Below are 22,281 nucleotides of genomic sequence, written 5' to 3'. Positions count from 1 at the left end.
AAGGCTTGAAGCATCAGTTTCCACGATGTAGGGGAGTTCGGGTCGAGGGTGTTTTAAGATTGGTGCCGAGATAAATTTAGTCTTCAAATCCTGGAAAGCTTGTTCCGCCTCGGTAGACCATTCAAAACGTTTGTTTTTCTTTAACAAGGCAGTGATGGGCTGGACTATTCGAGAGAATTCGGGGATAAACCTGCGGTAAAAGTTAGCGAAGCCTAACATGCTTTGCACACCTTTTACGGAGGATGGTGATGGCCATTTGAGAACTGCATCGACCTTCTTTGAATCCATACGCACTCCGCCAGGTGATAATATGAATCCCAAGAATTCAACTTCAGTCACGTTGAAAACACATTTTTCCAACTTAGCGAAAAGTTTGTGTTGACGCAATCTTTCGAGGACCATTTTCACGTGTTTCCGATGTTCAGATTCCGATGAAGAATAAACGAGGATGTCGTCAATGTAAACAACAACACACACATCTATGAGCTCTCTGAGGACATCGTTCATAAAATATTGAAAGGCGGCCGGGGCATTACAAAGTCCGAAGGGCATGACCTGATATTCAAATAGCCCATACTTGGTGCGGAAGGCCGTCTTCCATTCATCGCCCTCTTTTACTCGTACCAAGTGGTAAGCTCCTCTAAGATCCAGCTTTGTATATATGCATGCTTTTCTGACTTGGTCCAGGAGTTCAGGGATCAAAGGTAACGGATATCTATTCTTAACGGTGATCTGGTTCAGGGAGCGATAATCTATACAAGTTCTAAGGTCTCCTTCCTTTTTTGGAACGAAGAACAAAGCTGAAGAAGCAGGGGACTTGGAAGGACGAATAAACCCATTTGCCAGGTATTGATCCAGGTATTGTCGAAGGTGAAGGTTCTCAGGCTCGGTGAGGGCATAAATTCTACTACAAGGAGGAGTAGATCCAGGTATCAGGTCGATCTGGCAGTCATAAGACCTATGAGGAGGTAGAGAGTTAGCCTGATCCTTCCAGAAAACATCTTGGTATTCTAGGTATTCGGGAGGTAACTGGGGAGTCTCTGAAGAAATTGCTGCCAGTGCAACACCAGGTGGAGGGTGACAAGTAGAGACACATTCTGGAAACTGGACCGTTCTTGCTCGCCAATCGATCAGAGGATTGTGTTTCTCTAACCAAGGTATTCCTAGAATAATCTGAAACTGAGGGGCCTTGATCACGTCGAACACGATCTTCTCATGGTGTCCATCTTGACTTACTAGCGTCACTTCTTGAGTGGTATGCGTTACTGGCCCGGAGGCTATCTCCGTACCATCCACCGTAGTAATGACGTCCTTTACAGCCTTGGGACAAAGAGTTAGATTCATCCTCAAAACCATCTCATGATCCACATAATTGCCGATGGCACCGCTGTCGACGTAAGCTTCAATTGCATGTAATCGATCCGGATTATCAGGGCTGATGAGGACCATAGGTATCACGAAATGCGAGGTCACGGAACTGGTTTTCACGCTCGGCAAGAGGACCTCTATTCTTGTCGGGCGAGGTCGTTTCCCTGCTCAGAGTTTGTAACTTTGGTAACTGCAGCTCCTACTGCCTTCTTGGCAGGTTTCACCGGACAGTCTCGAAGAAAGTGCCCTGAGTTTCCGCAATAGAGGCATAATTGCAACTGTTTTCTCCTTTCCCGCTCCTTTTGTGTTAGAGGACCTTTCAGACCCCCTGTTTGCATGGGTTCCCCGGAGTCTACTCCTTTGGAAGGAGTTGGCGGTTTGGAAAATACTCGAGCATCAAACTTGGAACGATCGGCCTTCCTGTTCTGCAGTCTGTGATCTATTTGAACGACTAAGTCTATATAGTCCGAGCAATCTTGTGGGGGATTCACTACTTGGGCTAACACATCTTTGAGCTCTCCGCGTAGACCTCTATAAAACAGCGTAATCCTTTTGTCCTCAGGCCAGTGAGTTTCCACTATCAGTCTGTTGAAAGACGCAATATAAGCCAAAAGGTCTTGATTACCTTGTCGCAACGAAAGAAGCTCATTGTCCAAGGCCTGCCCCTGTGAATGTCTTGCGAACAGTTTTTCCATACTGAGCTGAAAAGCTTGAAAATCATGGAGGACCGGATCATCTTGATTTACTAGAGGGATCGACCAGTCTGCCGCATTGCCACTAAGGTACGAAAGCACGAAAGCTACTTTAGCTTGATCAGTTGGAAAGGCTGCTGGCCGGCATAAGAAATGCAACCGGCACTGATTGATAAATACTGCAAACCTCTTTGGGTCACCAGAAAATCGTTCGGGCGGAGCCAGAGGTACATTCCCAGGTAGGTTGATCTGCACTGGATTCATAGAGGATGTAGAAGGAAGATTTCCCCCAGATGCGGGTAACGGGGTCTGTCAGGCTTGTGACTGTAGCAATTGTCTAGCGAGATCATCTGTTCGCTCCTTGGAAATAATCAGTTCCCTTCTTAGAGCGTTCGCTTCCTGACGGGCTGCATGCACTTCTGCCCTTAGTTCCCCAAGTAACTGGGCTAGCTGGTCGGTATCCGAGGTTTCCATAGCGCCTGGACGGGAGTTTTGTGGTAGGCTTTGCGTTCTGTAACGCTCACCTGATTCCCGTAGAGGCACCGGTCTTGACTGGGCGTATACCGTATCTTCAAAGGTGATGTGTAACACACGGCTGGCTCTTTGGGCTGGACCTCTGTGCACTGTATGACTGGCTCGAAGGGTAAGATGTCTGCAGATAGAAAATGTGGGATTAATGAACTGGGTTATTGAATGTCTCTCTCTTCTTCCCTTTCTCTTCTCCTGTAGAACCCCAAAGGTTAACGCTCTCACCTTAGGTAAGTGAACGCCGTGCTCTCCATCTGCCTCGAGGCAGGGTGCTGTAACCAGTTTCTTCACTGGATAAGGGGGGCAGGCCTCTTGACTTCAGAGGACTGCTGTCCGTCGTTTACTGCACGAACGGTAAGTTTCGAGTAATTCTAATGTCTTTAAAGTCTTTAGTAATGATGTCTCTTGTTTTGCAGGGTTCCGGCGATGGCGGATGGCGGGCTGAAGTGAGTTGAAGATGGAGCCCGTGTGATGAATATAAGCGCCTGGAAGCACGTAAGTAAGCGCTTGTTGCCTGCTTCACGATGCGCTCTAACTGTCTTTTTATTTTGCAGGTACAAGTTCGGGGCGGCTGCAGGGTGCCGGAATACCCACTGGGTTAGATGTGGAAAGGAGTAATGGCACGTGAGTATTAAAGTTCCCCAATGTCTTTAAACGCACCTTGTTTTGTCTTTCAGATGCGGGATGCAGCGCCGAAGGCCTCCGGAGCGTGCGAAGAGTTGGTAAGCTTTTGTCTTTCAGATGCCGGAATGCAGTGTGAAGACCTCCGGAGCGCATGAAGAGTAGGTAAGCCTTTGTCTTTCAGATGCCGGAATGCAGCGCGAGGTGTTGGTGGCAGCCGATGGACCAGGTAAGTGAAGAGCTGTCACTGAAGACCGTAATGCTAACCTGTTCTTTCTTGTCTTTATAGGTGTTGCTGAAGACTGGATTCAGAATGGTAAGCCTTTTTCCTTAGGCCCAGGATCAGATGCAGAAGACACGATGAGCGTTCTGCTGCTGAGAATGCAGAATAACGCAAAGCAAGATTCATCCATCGGGTGTGGTTTAAATAGCCTCCTGTAGTGCTTAGGTGTCTCCTTCCACAGCCACGCCTAGGTAAGAAAAGAGTTTCTGCTTTCCAGAAGAGTTCCAGTGTTCTGAACCTAGGGAGTGGCTCCTGCCCCACCCAACAGGAAAAGTAGTTCCAAACAGAAGAGGATCAGAGACTCAACTGGCAGGCAAGTAAGCAGCATGGTCTGCTGCAGGTAAGTCCACCCAAGCATTATGAGCCCGGCGCTTCCAGCGCTGGGACTGGGCATATTTATGAGCCTGGTGCCACTGGCGCCAGGACTGGGTCCAAAAGGTCCCAATTGGGACTGGTTGGCACTCGGAACCTGGGTAATGGATCTGCTTCCAAGGGAGTTGGGAAAACCCTGACCTTTTGGAAGCAGAGATCATGACATTCAACCCCTTCTGCTTTCTCTTCTCCTCCTTAATATTCACTTCCTCCAAACTTTTCTGTCCTCTACTCTTTTACTTAATATTAACCTCCTTGAATCTCTTCTGCTCTCTAATTCCCTCCTTCATACTCACCTCCTCCAACTTCTTCTGCTCTTCCCTTCCTCCTGATCCAAACCTTTTAGCACCTCTGCCCCCTTTTGCACATTCCACTCCATCTGCACCTCCAATTCCTCCAGCATCGTCCTCTCCTACCGAACCTCCACCTCCTCCTGCACCGCCACTTTTTCTGCATCTTCTCCTGCACCTTCAACTCCTTCAGCATCACCTCCTAATGCACCTTTCACTCCTTCGGCACCACTTCAGTGTTTTCTGCCTGCTGCTCCACTACTACAACCACCAACTATTAACCTTTCCTCATGTTTATATACTTGGCTAATTCGTCCCCCTAGGACATTTTAAACCTAAAACATTGGAATTTGCTCGCTGAAGGGATTAGCGTGTGGGTGAGCAGGTACGTAACTCAAGTGTGTAGTACTGACTCTGATGGCTTTTCCGGGTGCCACGGACTGAGTATATATCAAGCCGGTTCTTAATACAGTGATGCAAGTAATTCCATCTCAAAAATGGTGGTCTGCTAACCAGACCCCCATTCATAAAGATCCATGCCAAAAGCATAGTGACATGTGCCCTGCTCTGTTCTGCTCTTTTCACCTGTTTTGTGTGGATTTAACTTCCTCTCAAGGACACCAAGCTTCTTGTTGCTGTGTGCTTGTATATACTAGTATTAACTGAATACTTATATTTCTATCTGATATTGATACACACATTAAGGTGAGGAAAATACAAAATAGTTGTTCATGAGAGAACCCTTTGTCTGTATTACTTTCTCCTGTGAAAATAATTAGGAGATGTTGAGTTTTTCAGTTTATCATTGAGTCAGGCTGAAGTAGATGGATTTAATAACTTTTTAAACATGCAATTTGGATTTTTGTTTTAATGTGAGCAGTAATAAAGGTGTTTACAATAAAAATATGTGCACGCATACTTAATTGTTGTAGGGTGATACTGTGAAACCTCTCCTATCCCTTTTAGATACGCGGCACACCACTGCTATCTAAGGTGAGCTTCCTCTTAAATAGCGAGAGCTCAGTGCTTCTACAGGGTGAGAGCAAGTAACTAGTGTACTTATAATCATTTAAATGATTCCTCCCAATTCTTGTTGTGTCATATATGTCTAATTATGGGGAAGGGTCGTTTACTCATTAGCTCTCTGGGTGGGGGCGCTGTCCAATCAGGAGGCTCAGAACACGGGCTGTACTGTATGGTAAATGTCTGTGCTCCGAGCAGCCTGGGCAGCCAGCATGCCCTTCCCTGCTCCCCCTTCACTACTTAGCACCGCCTTTCCTATTGGAACAGGCCCAATCGCTGTCACTTTCGCCTTTTTCCTCTTCTTCAATTCCACTTTCACGTGGGGTTCCTCAGTGGTCTGCCATGTCTCACACTTTATTCAACATATACATCCAGCCTTTGGTTGAGCTCATCCACTCCAATGGCATCCGGTGCTAGTCGTATGCTGATGACACCCAGATAATCATTCGGCTGGACCTGTCTTCCTCTGGTCCAGGCTCTCAGCTGTGCAGGTTCCTGGAGGCCGCGGGTCAGTGGATGAGTTACAACTGGCTGAAGTTGAACGTGGACAAGCCAGAGGTTTTGGTGGTGGGTCCCCCCTCTGCTTTTTCTCACCTTTCTGGCCTACTTTTGTTGGGGGTAACCCCCACTCCTGTTGCGTCTGTCAGGGATTTAGGTTGTTAGTCTTCTTCCCCGTCTCTTGAGGTGCAAATTGCATCAGTGTGTAAATCAGGACATTATGCTGAAAGTTTTCTCCCCTCCAGGCTTCATGCCCCTGCAGTAGCCTTGTTTGTGCTCAGCACAATCGACTACGGCAGTTCTCTTTATTTGTCTCAGCCACTCTATCTAATGCACCGTATCCAGCTTCTGCAAAACGCTGCAGCTAGGCTGGTAACCCATACCCCTTTCCGTAACCACATTTCCTGTGTCCTGAGATGTCTGCACTGGCTCCTTGTTGCTCAGAGAATCCAGTTTAAGGCTATGCATATAGTCCATAAGCTTTCTACAGCTCTGGGCCACAACATTAACAGCTTACATTCCACCCATATGTGCCTGATTGACCTCTGTAGTCTCAGGACTCCCTTGTTATCCTAGTCCTTCGGGTGCGGCTTACATAGGTGGGTGGTTGTGCCTGCTCTGTGTTTGCGGCTTGATGCTACGTGCCATGAAGGATCATCTTTCCTTTCATCACCTTCTGAAAACTCTATTTAATTCACCTCTCGTCAGCTACCTGCCGTGGCAGTTATTGCAGCACCATGATGCCCTTGAATGTATGATGCGCTATATAAGTGCCATTAAGATAAGATAAGATACAACCAGTAACGAGTGGCCCCCACGCCCCTGCACTGGATTGTTAGTAATTATAGGATCTAGTTGCTTTAAAGAATGATTGGCTCTTGACCACTCAATGGGTGCATCGTGGGTGGCACTCAGGCTCCATTAAGACCGAAATATCACTGCCGTAACCGACTGCAGTTCTTGCAGCCAGGTTGGACTAGAATTAGGGCCTAATGCACACTGTTGAACAGCTTAGGGTGTGTGGTGGGATCCAGGAGTCATGTAACACAAGGCATAGATGAGCTTCAGATTCGCAAAACATAAGGGCAAAAGGCAAGACTGACATGCTGTTATATTTCCAACTTCTCTAAATGTGAATATTTGTGACACTTACTTTCATTAGAGCCGGTTTCCATGACACCATATGGTGGAGCCAGAAACCCAGCCATGTACTGGCGATATTTCTGAAAGAGAGCAACAGAAAATAAAAGTTATACAGAGTTCCAATAGCGTTTGATCAGTCCAAAAACAACCATTACATAACTAGGTATATTTTACACATTATACAAAATCTGAGGTTTTTATACTTTCATAGACAAAATAGACTTAGTACAAAAAGAAACATTCTATAATTCGGCCTACTGTAAAGAATATTACAGGTTTGTTTAGCAATATGAAGTTAAATCATCCCCAATAGCTTATCACTCTTCTGTCACCTAAACCTTTTCTGCTATTCTCGCATTTGTGATATTTCATTTTGGGTGGGCTATTTACTATCTGGGTGGAATACTTGTATTGCGGATAATGAGAAGGGGAAATGAAGATAGAATGAACTGTGTGGCATTTGAGATCTGTTACAGTGCTCTACCGATGACCCCTTGCTTAGTTCAAGTGTGAATTTGACGCAAGAGTAACATAGAAATGATTAGTACAAGTACATGGATTTGGAGTGTCCCTGCACTTTTGCCCTGTTCATTGCAGGCTTTCAATGTGGCCACTGAAGTTGTGTTGTAATATGGTAATATGCTTCCATAATGCACAAAATCACCACTCTAGAGTAATCCCAGAGGCTCTAGTTTGAAGTGGTGAACTTTGCCCCCGCCAGGAAGAGAGGAAATGTGCACCGGAAGAGAATAGGATACCAAAGCGGGACATAGATGCCCTAAACACAGGGAGAGAGGGAGGGAGGGATTCCTCGGTTGTCGATATGCAAACTTCAGGAGGGACATGTACTGCCATTTTTAAGTGGCTGAGTGTACAAAGTTGTGGTGTATTTCAATGCCACTTCTGCGCTGTTTGCGGAAGTGTCGTACTTCAGCAGTACCTTTGCAAAAGCTGCAGTACATGATGCCTTACCACAGTGAATGTAATCCCGTTTAAAGGTGTACGCCCCCTTTGCTAAATGCCAGGCCAAATAGCCTACTGAAGAACGTGCATAAGATGCGCAGGGATGGACTGGCCTATAGGGAACTCTGGAGATTTCACAGCAGGCCTATGCACACTGGGCCGCTTTTGTGTGGAAACCTATTTGGTGTCTACATTTTCTCAGAGAAAAAGGGTCGGGTTTGCTAAAAATGTAACATCGGGCCACTTTGAACATTATTTCCAGGGCCTCTTTTGGTTCCCAGTCCACCCCTGAAGATGCAGCGTATTATGATCAGTGTTGCAGGCCGTGATGTCAGAGACCTCCTTGCTTCGTAGCGTAGACGAGCAGAAGTTATGGTTCTGGGTGTCGTTATCAAGGTGGCATCCCGGGGAATCGGGGCTGCATGGTGGTCCAGAGATCACCATATCGTTTCTGGTCGCTGAGTGATAGTTTGGCTTTCTAATGGTCTGTAGTCGGATCATCCCATTCTAAGATGCATTCCCACTTTATGTATTTATTTTTTTTAAATTTCTTTTATTGATTTTATGCAAACAAAACAACAAAAACCAAACAAGCAGCATAATCATGATAGTTCCATTACACATCAAGTTATCTTAATCACTGCTCCCACTACCCCTCCCTCCCCCCGTGAGCCTATTTGTCAATCTCATTCAATGTTTGGCACATGCGGCCGGGTTTCGTTCTCTTCGGAGTCTGTTGGATCTGATATTACTCCAAACAATTCTGCTATTAGCGTTTTCCAAGCCAACAGGGTGCCCGCCTCCCCTTCATCAGCCCGGCTACTCGCTTCTTGCCATGCCACCGTTTCAGCCTCCGCCCATTTCTGCAAGTCCTTCCACCATACATCCACCTTAGGTTTGTGGCATTTCTTCCACCCCATGGCGATCCTACGTTTCGCAAGCACATACGCCAGATTTCTCAGTTTCTCAATATGCTTGAGTTTCCGTGGCCTAGGGAACCTGCTCAGTAAGCAGGCCCAGGCCGTGTCTGTGACAAGAGTAACCCCTTTATCAGCCAGTTTCTGCGCCACTTCTCCCCAAACACACCTAGTGATCGGGCACGACCAAAACATATGTGTCATGTCAGCGTTTTCCAGGTTACATTTAGGACACCCTTGTCTTCCAGCGTTTCGGAACTTAGATATCCTCAAGGGGGTCATGTATGCCCTATGCGTTACATACAGCTGTATTTGTTTTAATCTGGCATTTCTAGACACTTTTTTGTGGTAGCCCAGGGCACACTCCCACACCCCATCCTCCATCAGGGCCCCCACTTCCACCTCCCAGTCCATTCTCAGATGTGTCAAATCTTTCCCCGCCTTAGCCATCACCATCTCATAGTCTCGAGATCTCATGACCTCCTTCGGATATATCATATATTGCTCCCAAAACTGCATCTGGTTCTTCTATCAAAACTGTCTCTGGCCAGGTGTTCTTAATCATCCTCACCAATCTAATGTACGTGACATATTGGCCCGTGTGTTGCCCCGCCTCTTCGTTGAGTTCTATAAACTCCTTAATGGATCCCTCTTGCCAAACATCGCCTAGTGTTGCCAGCCCCACCAATTCCCAGTAGCTCCTAACAATCACCCTCAGCTGATCATCCCCTCATGTCAAAGCAACCAGCGGTATCTGCGGGAGGCACGGGCATGGGACTTCCATCAAACGACAAGCCCTATGCCAAATTTTCCATCCAAGCCTCAACATCGCAGGACGCCCCCTCATTTCAGTGTCGGACAGCCAAATCATTTCTTTCAAATAAAACGGGGCACAGTCCTGTCCAAGCACCCTGTGCTAGGGGTCACTTCATCAGAAAGCCACTTAGCCACATATTGTAACTGTCCCGCCAAATAATAAACCTCAAAATGAGGCAGTCTGATAACTCCTTTTTCATAAAAGTTCTGCAGTATCCAAAACGCCACTCTATTTTGGGTACCGTGCCACAGGAAATCCCTACACATGCTGTTCAATTTACTGAAAAACCTCTTGGGTATTATGTATGGGATATTACTAAAGTAATGCAGGAGCCTGGGCAGAACTACCATCTTAAGCATAGCCCCCCGCCCCATCATCGCCAAGGGCAACCTTGCCCAGAACTGCATGCTGTTCCTAATTTTCTCGATGGCTACTTCCGTATTGTGTCTGTGTTCTTCTTCCACCGTGTGATATACATCTACACCCAAATAACGAAAAGAGCTAGTTGGCCATGGTACCTGTAGCACCGGTAGTCTATCTACAGGGGTCCCCTTATAGCTACCTAGCGGGAATATGACAGACTTTTGGGGGTTCACCGATATGCCCCACAACTCTGCATACCTTTCCATCACTTCAAGTATGTATAAGAGATTTTCTTCTGGGTATTGCAAGTACAGTAACAAATCATCCGCGTACAAGGATATCAAGTGTCGTTCCCCTCCTACCTCAATGCCAATCGCATCATACTGTGCCCTAAGGCATATTGCCAGAGGCTCCAGGGCTAAGATGTAAAGCATCGGGGACCAGGGGCACCCTTGTCTGGTGCCTCTGCCAAGTTGCCATCTCTCGGATATCACCGCTCCAGTTCGGACCCTGGCAAGCGGCTCACTATAGAACATCTTAGCCCACCTGATATAGCCCAGCCCCATTCCATACCCTTCCAAAGCAGCCAATAGCCATGACCACTTGACCGAATCAAAAGCTTTAACTGCATCTAGAGACACTATCGCCATCTCACCCTCGTTCTTACTACCCCATTCGACCACCCGGTGAAGTCGCCTATGGTTGTGTGTTATGTTCCTGTTCGGGACATAACCCGTTTGATCAAGATGTATGAGTCCACCAATCACTTTCTGCAATCGATTTGCTAGGACAGCCGTAAGAATCTTGCTGTCCTGATTTAGCATCAACAAAGGCCTGTAGGAACCACATCTATGCTCCGGTTTATTGGGCTTGGGCAGCGGTATTATGATTGCCTCTCTGAGTGACTCAGGCAACCGTCCTATCTCAAACGCTTCATTAAGCATGTCCAGCATTGGGGGGAGGATTTCCTCTCTGTATACTCTATAGAATTCGCTGGGGAACCCATCTGCTCCCGGGGTCTTACAGGTAGGCAACTGCTTCACAACCTCTTCTAACTCCTCCAACGTGATTGGCTCATCTAACTCCTCCCTCTCCTCTTCACTTATCTTGGGCAGCCCTATGTCTTTTAGCGTTTCGATTATCTTGCTTTGGTCACCCATCTCATCATCTCCGTACAGCACTCTGTAATATTCCACGAATTCTTTGTTAACCCCCTCTTGCGTGGCCACCTCATCCCAGTCCTCCCTAAAAATTGTCCTATTCGGAGGCCTAGGGATCTCGCTTTTGTATAACCAGGCCAAAAGCCGGCCTGTCTTGTCTCCCCCCGCGTGCTGCCTCTGAACATATTTCCTATAATTGAGATTGCAGAGTCTTTCCCAATGCCCTGCACATTGTTGCTGTAGTTGGAGTACCAGCTCCGTGTCTACGTCACCGCTCTTCAATGCTGTTTCTAGCTCAGTTTCCATCCTCTGCAGGTCAGCCAAGACCCCACCCTGTAACCCTCTTGACTTAGCAATGGCCGCCCCCCGCATCACCACCTTAAAAGCTTCCCATAATGTGCCCGCGGAATCAACACTCCCAGTATTCTCCTCAAAGAAGTTAGTAATCTCTTCCTTTATATCTTCTCTAAAGACTGGATCTTTAAGCGCCTCCGCTCGGAGGCGCCATGTAGGGATGTTCGCCCTCGGGGGGCAATATTGCCATCCGAGGATCAGGGGCGAGTGATCCGAGAGGACCCTAGCCTTATATTCGATTTGAGTAATCTCAGACATCACATCTGCTGTAGCAAATACGTAATCGAGCCTGGTGTGCAGTTGGTGCGGGGCTGAATAGTGCAAGTATTGCCTCTCAGTGGGATGTTTCATCCTCCACGCATCTGTAAAGCCAAAATCAGTTAGCAGTGTCTGCAACGCTCTCGCCGCTGAGCTAGGCTTACCCACCCTGCCATCAGATCGGTCCACCACAGGATCCAACACACAATTAAAGTCCCCACCCCAGATCACCGCGCTCCCTATACACGTACTAAGATTGGTACACAGGGCTCTGAAGTATGCTGCTGTGTTTTGGTTGGGGGCATACGTGTTTACTATGCATACCTCCCTGCTCTCCACCAGCCCTCGCAATATAGCCATCCTTCCATCAGTTTCAACTACCTCTTGTATCGATTTGAACGGGACATGCGGTGCCACCCAGATTAACACCCCCCGGGCGTATGCAGAGTATGGCGAGCCCACTACAGTCCCTCTCCACTTTCTCTTAACCAGGTCCAACTTCTCTCGCGTCAAGTACGTCTCCTGTAGTAGTGCGATATCTATTTTCTGCCTTTTCAGATACATCATGATTTTGTTTCTTTTCAGATAGCTGTTAAGGCCCCTGACGTTCCACGTCATTATCCTGAGGTCCCCCATAGGTCGTTAGTAAGCACCCTCCCGATCCTCCGCCGATTCCGCCCCTTCATGCACCGCAAGTACAGCATGCTGATTCCTCCAAATAGGCGCGAAACAAAACTTAAACTCCCCATAACCACACACACACTCAACTTCCCATCCCCCCACCCCTCCCCCAACAATACCCTCCCCAACCGTTGCCAAGCTCCATTCCTGGATCTCAGGCACCCCCACATCTAGCCCTGCCTAGCACAAGCTTCTACTCAGGGCTCAGTAGGGTAAATCCGCCCTAATGGCCGCTGAAACTAATAATCTATTAGGGTAGGTCATCTACGTTCTGTTGCTCCTTTCAAAAAACATTACGCATACAGATGCCAAACAGTTACCAATTACAGTTACACTCACTATATTCCAGTCCAAATCGAGCACCAGGCTCAGATTGTGTTCAAAGTTCAGCCAGTTACAGTTTCTCTGTACAATCAGGGTCTTCCTCCTGCTCACCCTCATAATGTCCATATTACAAAATCTTCATTCGGTATGATCCTGCCGATCACGATCCGCTTCTTGTTCCGGGCAGCCCTGCAGGTCCAGCCATGTGACAACATCCTCCGGGGTATCAAAAAATAGCGCTTTGTTCTTATGTAGCACCTTCAATCGTGCCGGATACAGCAGCATATATTTGACTCCCGCCGCCCTCAGCCTTCTTTTGACGGCGACGTAATTATACCTCTGCCTTTGCACCAGTATCGTATAGTCCGGGCATGCTGTGATGTTGGTGGATGCTCTCTCTATCGTGCCGCCCTTACGAAAATATTCAAGGATCTTTTCTCTGTCCCTGTAATTCAGGATCCTCGCGATGATCGGTCTTGGCGGGGCCATTGCCAAGTCCCATTTAGCACTCAGTCCCGTTATAGCCTCCAGGATCTGGTGCTTGTCCCCTTCGGGGGCGTCTTCCGCAGGGGTCACGACCATGCTCTGCACCGATGTTGAGGGGGTCCGTTGCGTTTTCGTGAAAGCCTCCATCGTGGGTTGCTTAGTCTTGACTCTCAACCCTTTTGCCGACATGGCGCTGCCCTCCACTCCTGTACGCCTTCGCTTTAGTGCAGATTGGTCCGACAATGGTCTGGCTCCCAGGTCTCCTAACTCACATTCGAGATGGCACTTCGAATTGTCTTATGGTTGGGCTATGGCCTCACTCTCCCCATTCAACTTCCGTAGGCCTCGTCGCCCAAGCACCCAATTTTATCTCCTCCTGCAGTTAGATCGCCGAGGCACCATTAGGGTATGCCAGGCCCGGCGCTCTCATGGTGCTAGTTCGAACACTCTGCCATATTTCCCTATTGTACTATTCCTCCAGGCAATTTACCGCATCCATGTCCCGCAGTTCCGGGAAATCAGTTTCGTTTCTCCTCGGAGGCCTCTCCTTTGTTAGCCGCCATCTTGGTGCCGAAGCGGCCACACAGCCGTACCGACAAAAGTATATCTCACGATTCCCCGGGACTATGAACTTCGCCAACGAACTTCACTTGGCGTGCGGCTTCCGACGCCTGATCCCCAAAGTTCTAGGCGCTCGTTGCAGTTTCAACAGGTAACTTTGGCAAAAATAAAGTCGGATCATCAGGAGCTCCTCATGCAGCACGTCCTATTCCATGGCCAGATAGCCACGCCCCCTCCCACTTTATTATCTCCTTTATTTCTTCAGGTATTTCTTTCTGGAATCATCTGTTTCAAGATGGCGATGGCATACTTCCTCCTTGCCACAAAGCACCATGTTAGTATGTAACAAAGCCAAGGATAGGCGAAGACGCGTCACAACATTCCTCTGCAACATGTTATGCCCCAGTTTGCTCGCTGCTTAATTTTTCGTCTCTAAATCTTTGTCTGGATCCAGATCTAGTGGGCAGGACGTTTTGTGTGACCTTATCCACCCTTTAAAGAACCCAGTCCCTCAAGAGCACCACCTATTTCTATTTCTATTACAGACACAGCAGAGTGGCTTCCAGGAAGGGTCGCCTATATCTGTAGACAAAGAAAGAATGAGGAACTAAACCTAAACAATGCCTAAACCTGACAAAAGAGAGGTCTGCTGATGTGTTTAAAGAAAAAAAAAGAAACAGGTTTTTGTGAAAAGTGGTATAGTTAGGTTCTCTCTTTGCCCTAGCAGGATTACGTACTCTCCCAGATTCTGGTATTTCACCCCTTTGTTTCTTTCGTGATTTTACCCGTTTCTAGTGGGTTTTTCAATGCCTTTCCATTTTTTCACAATCTTCAGTCCTTTTCGGATTTCAGATTGATATTTTTCTGCACCTCCCTCAGGCTCTATGCTCTTCATAAAACTTCACAACTCCACACTCACTTTGCCTCTTCTAGACTTGAAAGATAGGTGCTATGATCGGCACCCATGTGCCAACTTTTGATTTTCAGTATGGGGACAGAAATCCCTCTCCCACCACATGCATAGGACCAAGCACCCAGTCCCTGCCCAAGTTAGACCAATGCATTTTACAGCCCTTTGTCAGAAGAAATTGGAGAAAAAAGTCATAGGCTTTACAGGTGTCTCTGAACACTTGAGAATGGAGAACAAGTTTCACAACTTATTGAGCATACTTTACAGTTTTGTGCCACAGGACTCATCACCAAACTTTCAGAGAATTCAGATGTGGACAGATCAGTCTGTTACCAACAGTGCAGTTCCGGTACATGACCGAAAAGCAAAGCGATGTTTCACTTGAAGAGACACCTTTTTAAGTGTCATGCGCATCAGAAATCAAAAACTGTACACATCTCTAGGTGGAAAAAGTGAGGTTCCTGCCCCTATTTTTAAAGAGCTGAATGGGCCTCAAAGCCTATGTAGTGTTCCTCTCACGCTCTTGATGCTTTCTCAAACTTGTCAGTGTCCTTGTCAGTTTCTAGACATCATTGGGGCTTGTCAACATCCCCTTCCAGCTGCAGAGACTTTTTAATACTTCTCAGCAGCCTCTGAGTCTCCAGGTGTCATTAGGGCTACCCAGTGCTCCTCTCAGGTTCTTTCTTGGAGCTTTCTAAAACATCCTAGAAGCGTCTCCCAGCACCAGCATCATCCCATGGCAACCAGATGCTGGGAGTCATAGGTTCTCTCCATCAGCCTCTAATTGCAGCAGCTCAATACACCCTTCTGCTCCAGAAAGCAACACTCAGCCTTCCAGCAATCTTGCTCTTCTCACATCCCACCTTCTGGGTCTACATTGGTTCGTTTCTTACCTCTTTTTTCTTTTGAATTCTATTGGCTCTGTTTGGGGATAGGACGGAAATGTGGAACCCCTCTACTGTGAACCCGAAAATGTAGTGTTTCTTTTGTCGCAGGTTTGTGTTTTTTCACACAAATATAGATGCTAAGTGGGGTAGAGGTATTAATTGGGGATGTGGTGGGGGGGCTGCTGGGCTCTCCCCCAACATTTATTTGTGTGAAAAAGTGCACAAAACTTGGTGGAAAGTCTGGATTTTCAGGATTCGCAGTAAAGGATTCAGTATTTTCACAGAGATCCCTCTGGGTGTTTGACATTTTCTTATTTTTGTCATTCAAGCTCTGCTTTCTGGCCCTTCTGACAGGACAGGGGAAGGTCAGGTGATATAAACCAGGTGGGCCAGCACGAAGTTTGGCAGCCACCTTTGGTTAGTGGAAACCACCAGTTAGAGTGGATATATATTGGGTTGAAAATATCGATGAATCAGCAGTTTCAGAACTCCCCATTTTAAAATCTGGGGTGATGGGTGCTTCATCACACTCATCAACCAGAATTCCCATTATAATATGTTTGACTTTTCTTGTCTCCCCCGGGCCTGGGCGTGTTCTCTTTCTTCCCTCGTACTCAGCCCAAACCCTATGGACATTGTAGCTGCTAACTCTGCTAGTAATGAAATATGGGTATTTTTTGAAGGGGCGAAAGAAGAAACTTGAAAAAGAGGTCTGATATGTTTTCCTATTTCCGTAGGCAGGTTTTTGATGCCAACATTGATAGAAGATGTTAAACCTCATCAGTGAGAAACATCAGCAAGAACATGTTAGTGTTTGGTGTGTTGCAGAAATCCTGTAGACTATGCCACTTGCATGTTACTCAGACCATCGTAGACAGTTTTACGTCACAATGCGTGTGCGACCACAATGGTCTGCAAAGTGCATATGTCAGTCATGCGGTTGCAATTCATAAGTCACATGTTTCGGCAGCAATATGTTTTGTTTACTGTACATTCGGGAAATAACGAAAGTGCTGCCATGCATTGTAAAATAAAGCTTTAATAGAATCACAAGTGTGTCCCCAGCAAACCTTCAGTTGCTGCTCACGCTGCATTTTCCGTCCTTTGTGTGATAGGGGAGCGGCGGAAGCTGCACTCCTCCACTTTTGAAGGGACTCCCACTACCAGCCATGGGTCAGATTACAGAAACGTTGCACCGGTCCAAGTGCAAAGTAGCACAGTATTAGCACTAGGGCAAAGTTTGCCCTATTCTTTATTTTAAAACAATGGGATATATTAGAAAACTATTGCACCATGACAAGTGCAGTTTGGCATAGTATAAGCACCAGGGCACAAATTGCCATTGGGGAAAAAAAGGTACATCCTGAACCATAGGAAGTATGATGGGGCTCCCAAATCGGGACGTGCAGGTAAGCATCCTTCAGATCCAGGGATCACATCCAGTTTTCCCCACAAAATCTCAATGAGTGCTGGAGTAACCATCTAGAACTTTGGGCGGGGATAGGGAAAGGTTCATGGAAGAAAGGTCTAGAACAACCCTCATGCTAGTCTGGTTCTTTTTCTGTATGGCGAATATACGGGAATAGAAGCCCATGCCTCGTTGTGAAGCTGGAACCTCCTCTACCGCTAACTCGCAATGAGAGAGTGGATTTCCGCCAGAAGAGTTGCCGTCCCAATCTGTGGGAGTGGAGGGAAGGAAAGAGGAAATGGAGGTATTGGCAGACAGAAGCCGGTGGCAACTACAGAGAGAATCCATGGGTCTGCGGACCTTGCCCGCCAGGAATGGATGTCAAGGGCAAGCATGCCCCCCACGGAAGACTTGTGGATCTGGATGGCACTGTCACGATTTCTTTACTTCTGAGGCTGGTGTCTGGGAGGGGGACTGGGAAAACCCTTTGTGAGAAGATTTGTGCTGCTTGCGCCTCTGCTGTCTAGGAGACCTTTCGGGCTGTCTACAGCTCCAGAAAGCCCCTGAAGTCACCGAAGGTACGACCTCTATCGTTGCATTGGTGACTTTGGCTATAGGACTTGGGCACAGATTTTGTCAAGATTGACAAGGACTTGACTGTTTGAGAGCTATTTTTCTTTTTATTAAGCTCCTCGTCCGTAGTTGAGTGAAACAAGCCCCCACCCTCAAATTCCAGGTAGAGAATGCACTCCTACACATTGGCCCTCATTACGACCCTGGCGGAGAGGGGTATACGCCAGCGTAATGCATGGCGTACCTCTCCGCCAGATTAAGACTTTCCGTAGCGCCATGGTGATTTTTACGCCCGGATTTTCCGGGCGGAAAAATCCATGGCGCTACGGGACCTCTTGTTAATTACGCCACCGTAATCTACGGTGGCGTAATTAACGCCTTCCCCACTCCCATTATACCCTATGGGGCAAAAATGGGAATGGGGAAGGGTAAATGGGGATTGGGGACTAACCGCCCCGCCAAGGTCGGAATGGGGCGGTAAGTCCGCCAACCCCCATGGCGGAGTTGGCAGCTCTGCGCCATGGTCCATGGTGCAAATTGCACCATGGACCTCCGCCAGGGTCGTAATGAGGGCCATTGAGTTTAAACTTGGCTGCCTTGAGTCAAAATGTCCTCTTTATGTTGGTGGGACACAGATAGCTCTACCCGCGGTGTCAATGTGTACCACTGTGGACTCCATAATATCCTGGGCCACTATCTTCGGCTTTGCCAATCCTGCCCGGAATCTCCCCTGACTATGCACGAGGAGCTCCAGGAGGAAGTCCGCAATCTCCTGCCAAAGCTTTCGGTTCACTGCTGCCAACATGGCATGGGTGTTGGCCTGGCGCGGGTTGAGCGTAGCATTGGAGGATATATTTTTGCCATAGGACTCCAGCAGCATTTCCTCCTTCCCTAGGAGGGCTGATTTGTGGGCAGATGAAGAAGCCTGCTGTTTAGAGTAAATGGAAGCCGCAGCTATAACAGAGGAATGAGGTTGGGGGTGCACAGATAGTATGAGTGAATCCCCTCCCACCTGCCTATACTTGGCATCAAGGCGCTCATTCATAGGCTACATGGAATGTGGTTTTACCCAGCCCTTTTTGGCCAAGCATTCTACATCCTTTTGTTGAGGGATTTTAGAGGGATGCCAGTTCTTGTGGACGGGCAGATGACCAACACCTCAGCAATGACCCCCGCGTGATTCCCAGGTACTCGGCCACACCCGCCAGCCTCTCGTGGAAAGCCTTAGCTGAGGAGGGAGTATCCTGATCCTCCTCTTCGTCCATGTCACCCGCTATGTCCTACAGGTCGGGAGCTGGTGGTGGTGTGCTGGGTGTAGGCAGCTGTGGCGTGCTGACTGGCAGTGCCGGAGACTGCTGAGGGGACTGTGCCTGCGGTGGAGCTACCATGATGGGAGCGTGGGAACCTGGGCCTGAACTGGAGCCGGGGTCTGAACCACAGTTGGAGCTTGAGGTGGTACCGGAGGGAGCATGTCCTTGATGACCCCCCTAAGGATGGTGCCCTTTTGAGGCAATTTCATGAGGGTGGGGAACTTTTCAAAGAACCTATCCTTGCATGCTGGTTAAGGGCTAAACTGTGCATAGGCCGGCCCATGTGCCTGCTGTGTGCCTAAATGTTGCATAATCTGAATATGATTGATAATAGGCGATTTGATCATAGGTGGTAGCACAATCATGTTGTAGTAACTTTTTCTTCACAATCAAAGGACGTATGAGGAGATCCACAGTTTCCAGGGCAATGGTAGTGAGTGCAGATTGCATTTGATTATTGAATAACATGATTGAGGGGGGAGACTCCTTTGCAATCATTGCTGACAGATCTTCATAAACTGAGTTTGTCAAAGGATAGATCATTTTTCAAAAATGGCTGAGCCTTCTCCATTGGAGCCTTGAAGCCAACGAAAACAAGCCCAACTCATGGATAAGAATAACATTGGATAACATTTCGGGGAGACCCAAAACTGTCTTCCATATTAAGCCCTGGATTTTATTAAGGTGGGCATCGATTTCTAATAAACAAAGATCTAACCCATATAGAATAATCACTTCTACTTTTAGCAAGTAGAAGTCGATAAGTGGCACAAGCGAAAAAGTACAATGTTTATAGAAAATAATTCTCATTTGAGCCATTAAAGGAGCAGTTTTTATAAGTATGGAATTGTAACATTTCTTAAGAGAGTTGGTGTTTGTTAAATTATAAACTAAATACATTGTTCCCATCGTACGCTGAATGGGGTTGCTTTCTCGGCTCCATTGAAAATGTGCAACTTTGTTTTTGTTGGTAAAGACCATAATATTAGATTTTGCAGAATTTGTGACCAAATTATGCTGGATACAGTATGAAGAAAAATACTGGAGTTTTTTTTTTAAGACTGAAAGGTGTGCGGTCAAATAAGATCACATCATCGGCAAAAGCAAGCCAATTAAGGCGCAGGTCTCCTAACTTTACCGGGAAAGTATCGGTGTAACCCCATAGTGCATCGATATCGGCCATATAAAGATTGAATAAAATAGCTGCAAGATTGCAGCCTTGTTTTACTCCAATTTTTGTCAGAATTTTGTCTGTTAATAGCCCAGTCTGATCTATGCGAATTCTGTAGTTTGTTTACTCATGCAATAGAAAAATAGTGGCAATAATATAGGACAGAATGTTGAATTTTTGAATTTTTTTCCACAATACACTTCTAATAACGCTGTCAAAAGCTGATGACAAATCTAACAATGCCATATAAATCGGCTCATTTTTAGACTGATGAGAGGAAGCTAAAATGTGAGATAATATAGCAGCATTTTTCCATCAGGTTTCTAAAACCAGTTTGAAAGCGTGATAGTACATGGTTATTTGAAATGAAACGATTTAGATCTTTGAGTATGAGTCAGGCAAATATCTTTGCAGCAATGTCTATCAACGCGATTGGTCAAACATTCGAGGGCATTGCTATTGAGCCTTTCTTATGCAATGGAACAATAATTGATGTAAGCCATGAAGATGGAGTCCCCCTTGTGTGAATAATTGTGTCATAGCGACGCTTTAGAATGGGTGCCCAAAAGAGTGGATCGTCTTTCAAGAGGTATGGTGGCAGACCATCAGGTACCACGTATTTGGAATATTTAAGATTTTTGATTGCCCATATCATATCAACCACTTCCCAGGGACATGTTAAAGGCATACAGTTAATTTGTAGGGGTTGTACATCATATTTAGGAAAGCCCTGGGTTAAGCTATATTTGTTCTTATAATATTCTGTCCAGCTGTTAGTAGAAATTGCCGCTTGGAAGTCTAAGGTTTGTTGATCAAGTGGGTTCCTCAATATACCCCAAATTTCCCTAGTTTTGTTTTCGCATAAGAAATTAATCATGATTTGATTATTTTTCAAGTGATCTTCGAATTTGAGCATTTTCACCTCACTTTTATATTTCATTATACATTTTATTTTTAGATGAGAGAGAGTGGCATAGGAGACTCCCAACATTTTTAGACATCTAATTGCACAGTCTTTACGTTATTTGAGTATGTTAATTGCTGAATTGAAAGTGCTTACAATTGGTGAAGCTTTCATAGCTTGTTCTTGGGATGCTAAAGTACTAAGATGATTATGTATCATCCTAGCATTCCATGCGTCCACATCAATAATCCCAACTCCTAGCAACCCTGGCTCCTTTACAGTCCAAAGATCATGGTTTACGAGATAGTTCAACCGCCTACATAAGGAGGAGTTCCAACGAATAGAGAGTGTGTGCCTATCCATTAAGGGAAGTGCTAAGATATTATTAGCTAAAAGGCATGAAGTTGCAATTAGTATGGTGCATTTAACAATTTGGTGATCACTTAAATTACAATTGTGAAGGGTCAGAGGGCTAGGTTTGCCAGCCAAAACACGTGAACGTGCAATATAATCTATGCACGATGCCAGGTGGCCTGTGGGGACAGAATTTGACTAATATGAATGTCTCAACCATTGAAGAAATCACTCCATAAGAGCCCTCTTTCTAAAGAGAGAGCTGTCTAAGCACTATGGTGTATACCAAGAGTGGTGTTAGAATGATTCACTAGAGTCAAATTGAAGTCACCTCCGATTATATTGTCATAGTTTGGTTTGGTAATGAAAGCATTGATGAGTACTGAATTTGAATTTTGTATTATGTTTGCGAGCAATGATCCACTCGGATTCCAGTAAAGAGATATAACTAAGATATTACAGAAAGGAAAATCTTCAAGTGAGAGTTCTATAACCATGAACTCTGATGATGAATAAATATGATGAGAGGTACATTTTAAATTATTTGTCATTAAAATTGCCAGACCTCCAAATGGTCGACCATTGATACCTCTTTTTGCTCGATAAGAGTATGAGGTATACCCATCTATATGAATGTCATTTAGTGACATGGTTTCTTGTAGAAGAACAATCAAAGGAGACTCCAATGCAACTGCAGATTTTTGCCAAGCATCCATGTTTTTAAAACCACAACAGTTCCACAAGCAGATGAACAACAATGTATTTTATGATTTGTCCACCGGCATGTTTACATTGGATAAAGATTGCAGTAGTGGTTCAAGCCAGACAAGACCCTTTATAATGTGTGAGAAGGATTCAAGTTGATCCTTCATTGTGATGTTCAAACCTTGGAGTTGATGATTGGAAGTGTTGGATGAGAACGGGGAGACATCTGAAGGAGGTTGGAACTCAATAAATGTTTCCATTGACCGAAATGCATATAGCTCAACTCCAAGTAATTCAAGGTCAGATTGATGATCTCATAATAGCTTTGCTATTATATGAGAATAGAATTTACAAATC

General features: G+C 46.2%; 1 protein-coding gene across 3 annotated transcripts in view; it reads right to left on the bottom strand.

Annotated features, from left to right (window-relative positions):
- The window catches only part of RAPGEF4 (Rap guanine nucleotide exchange factor 4), a 1,521,174-nt gene that overhangs the window by 778,894 nt on the left and 719,999 nt on the right, over positions 1-22,281 (bottom strand). For all 3 annotated transcript variants that reach the window (XM_069616226.1, XM_069616227.1, XM_069616228.1), the window contains one exon: positions 6,829-6,898. In XM_069616226.1, coding sequence (XP_069472327.1) covers positions 6,829-6,898 — 70 coding nt within the window. The remainder of the gene's footprint in view (positions 1-6,828; positions 6,899-22,281) is intronic.

The sequence above is a fragment of the Ambystoma mexicanum genome, chromosome 9, assembly GCF_040938575.1.
Source record: "Ambystoma mexicanum isolate Mex_15411 chromosome 9, UKY_AmexF1_1, whole genome shotgun sequence".
NCBI lineage: Eukaryota > Metazoa > Chordata > Amphibia > Caudata > Ambystomatidae > Ambystoma > Ambystoma mexicanum.
This window is presented reverse-complemented; position numbering and strand designations above follow the sequence as displayed.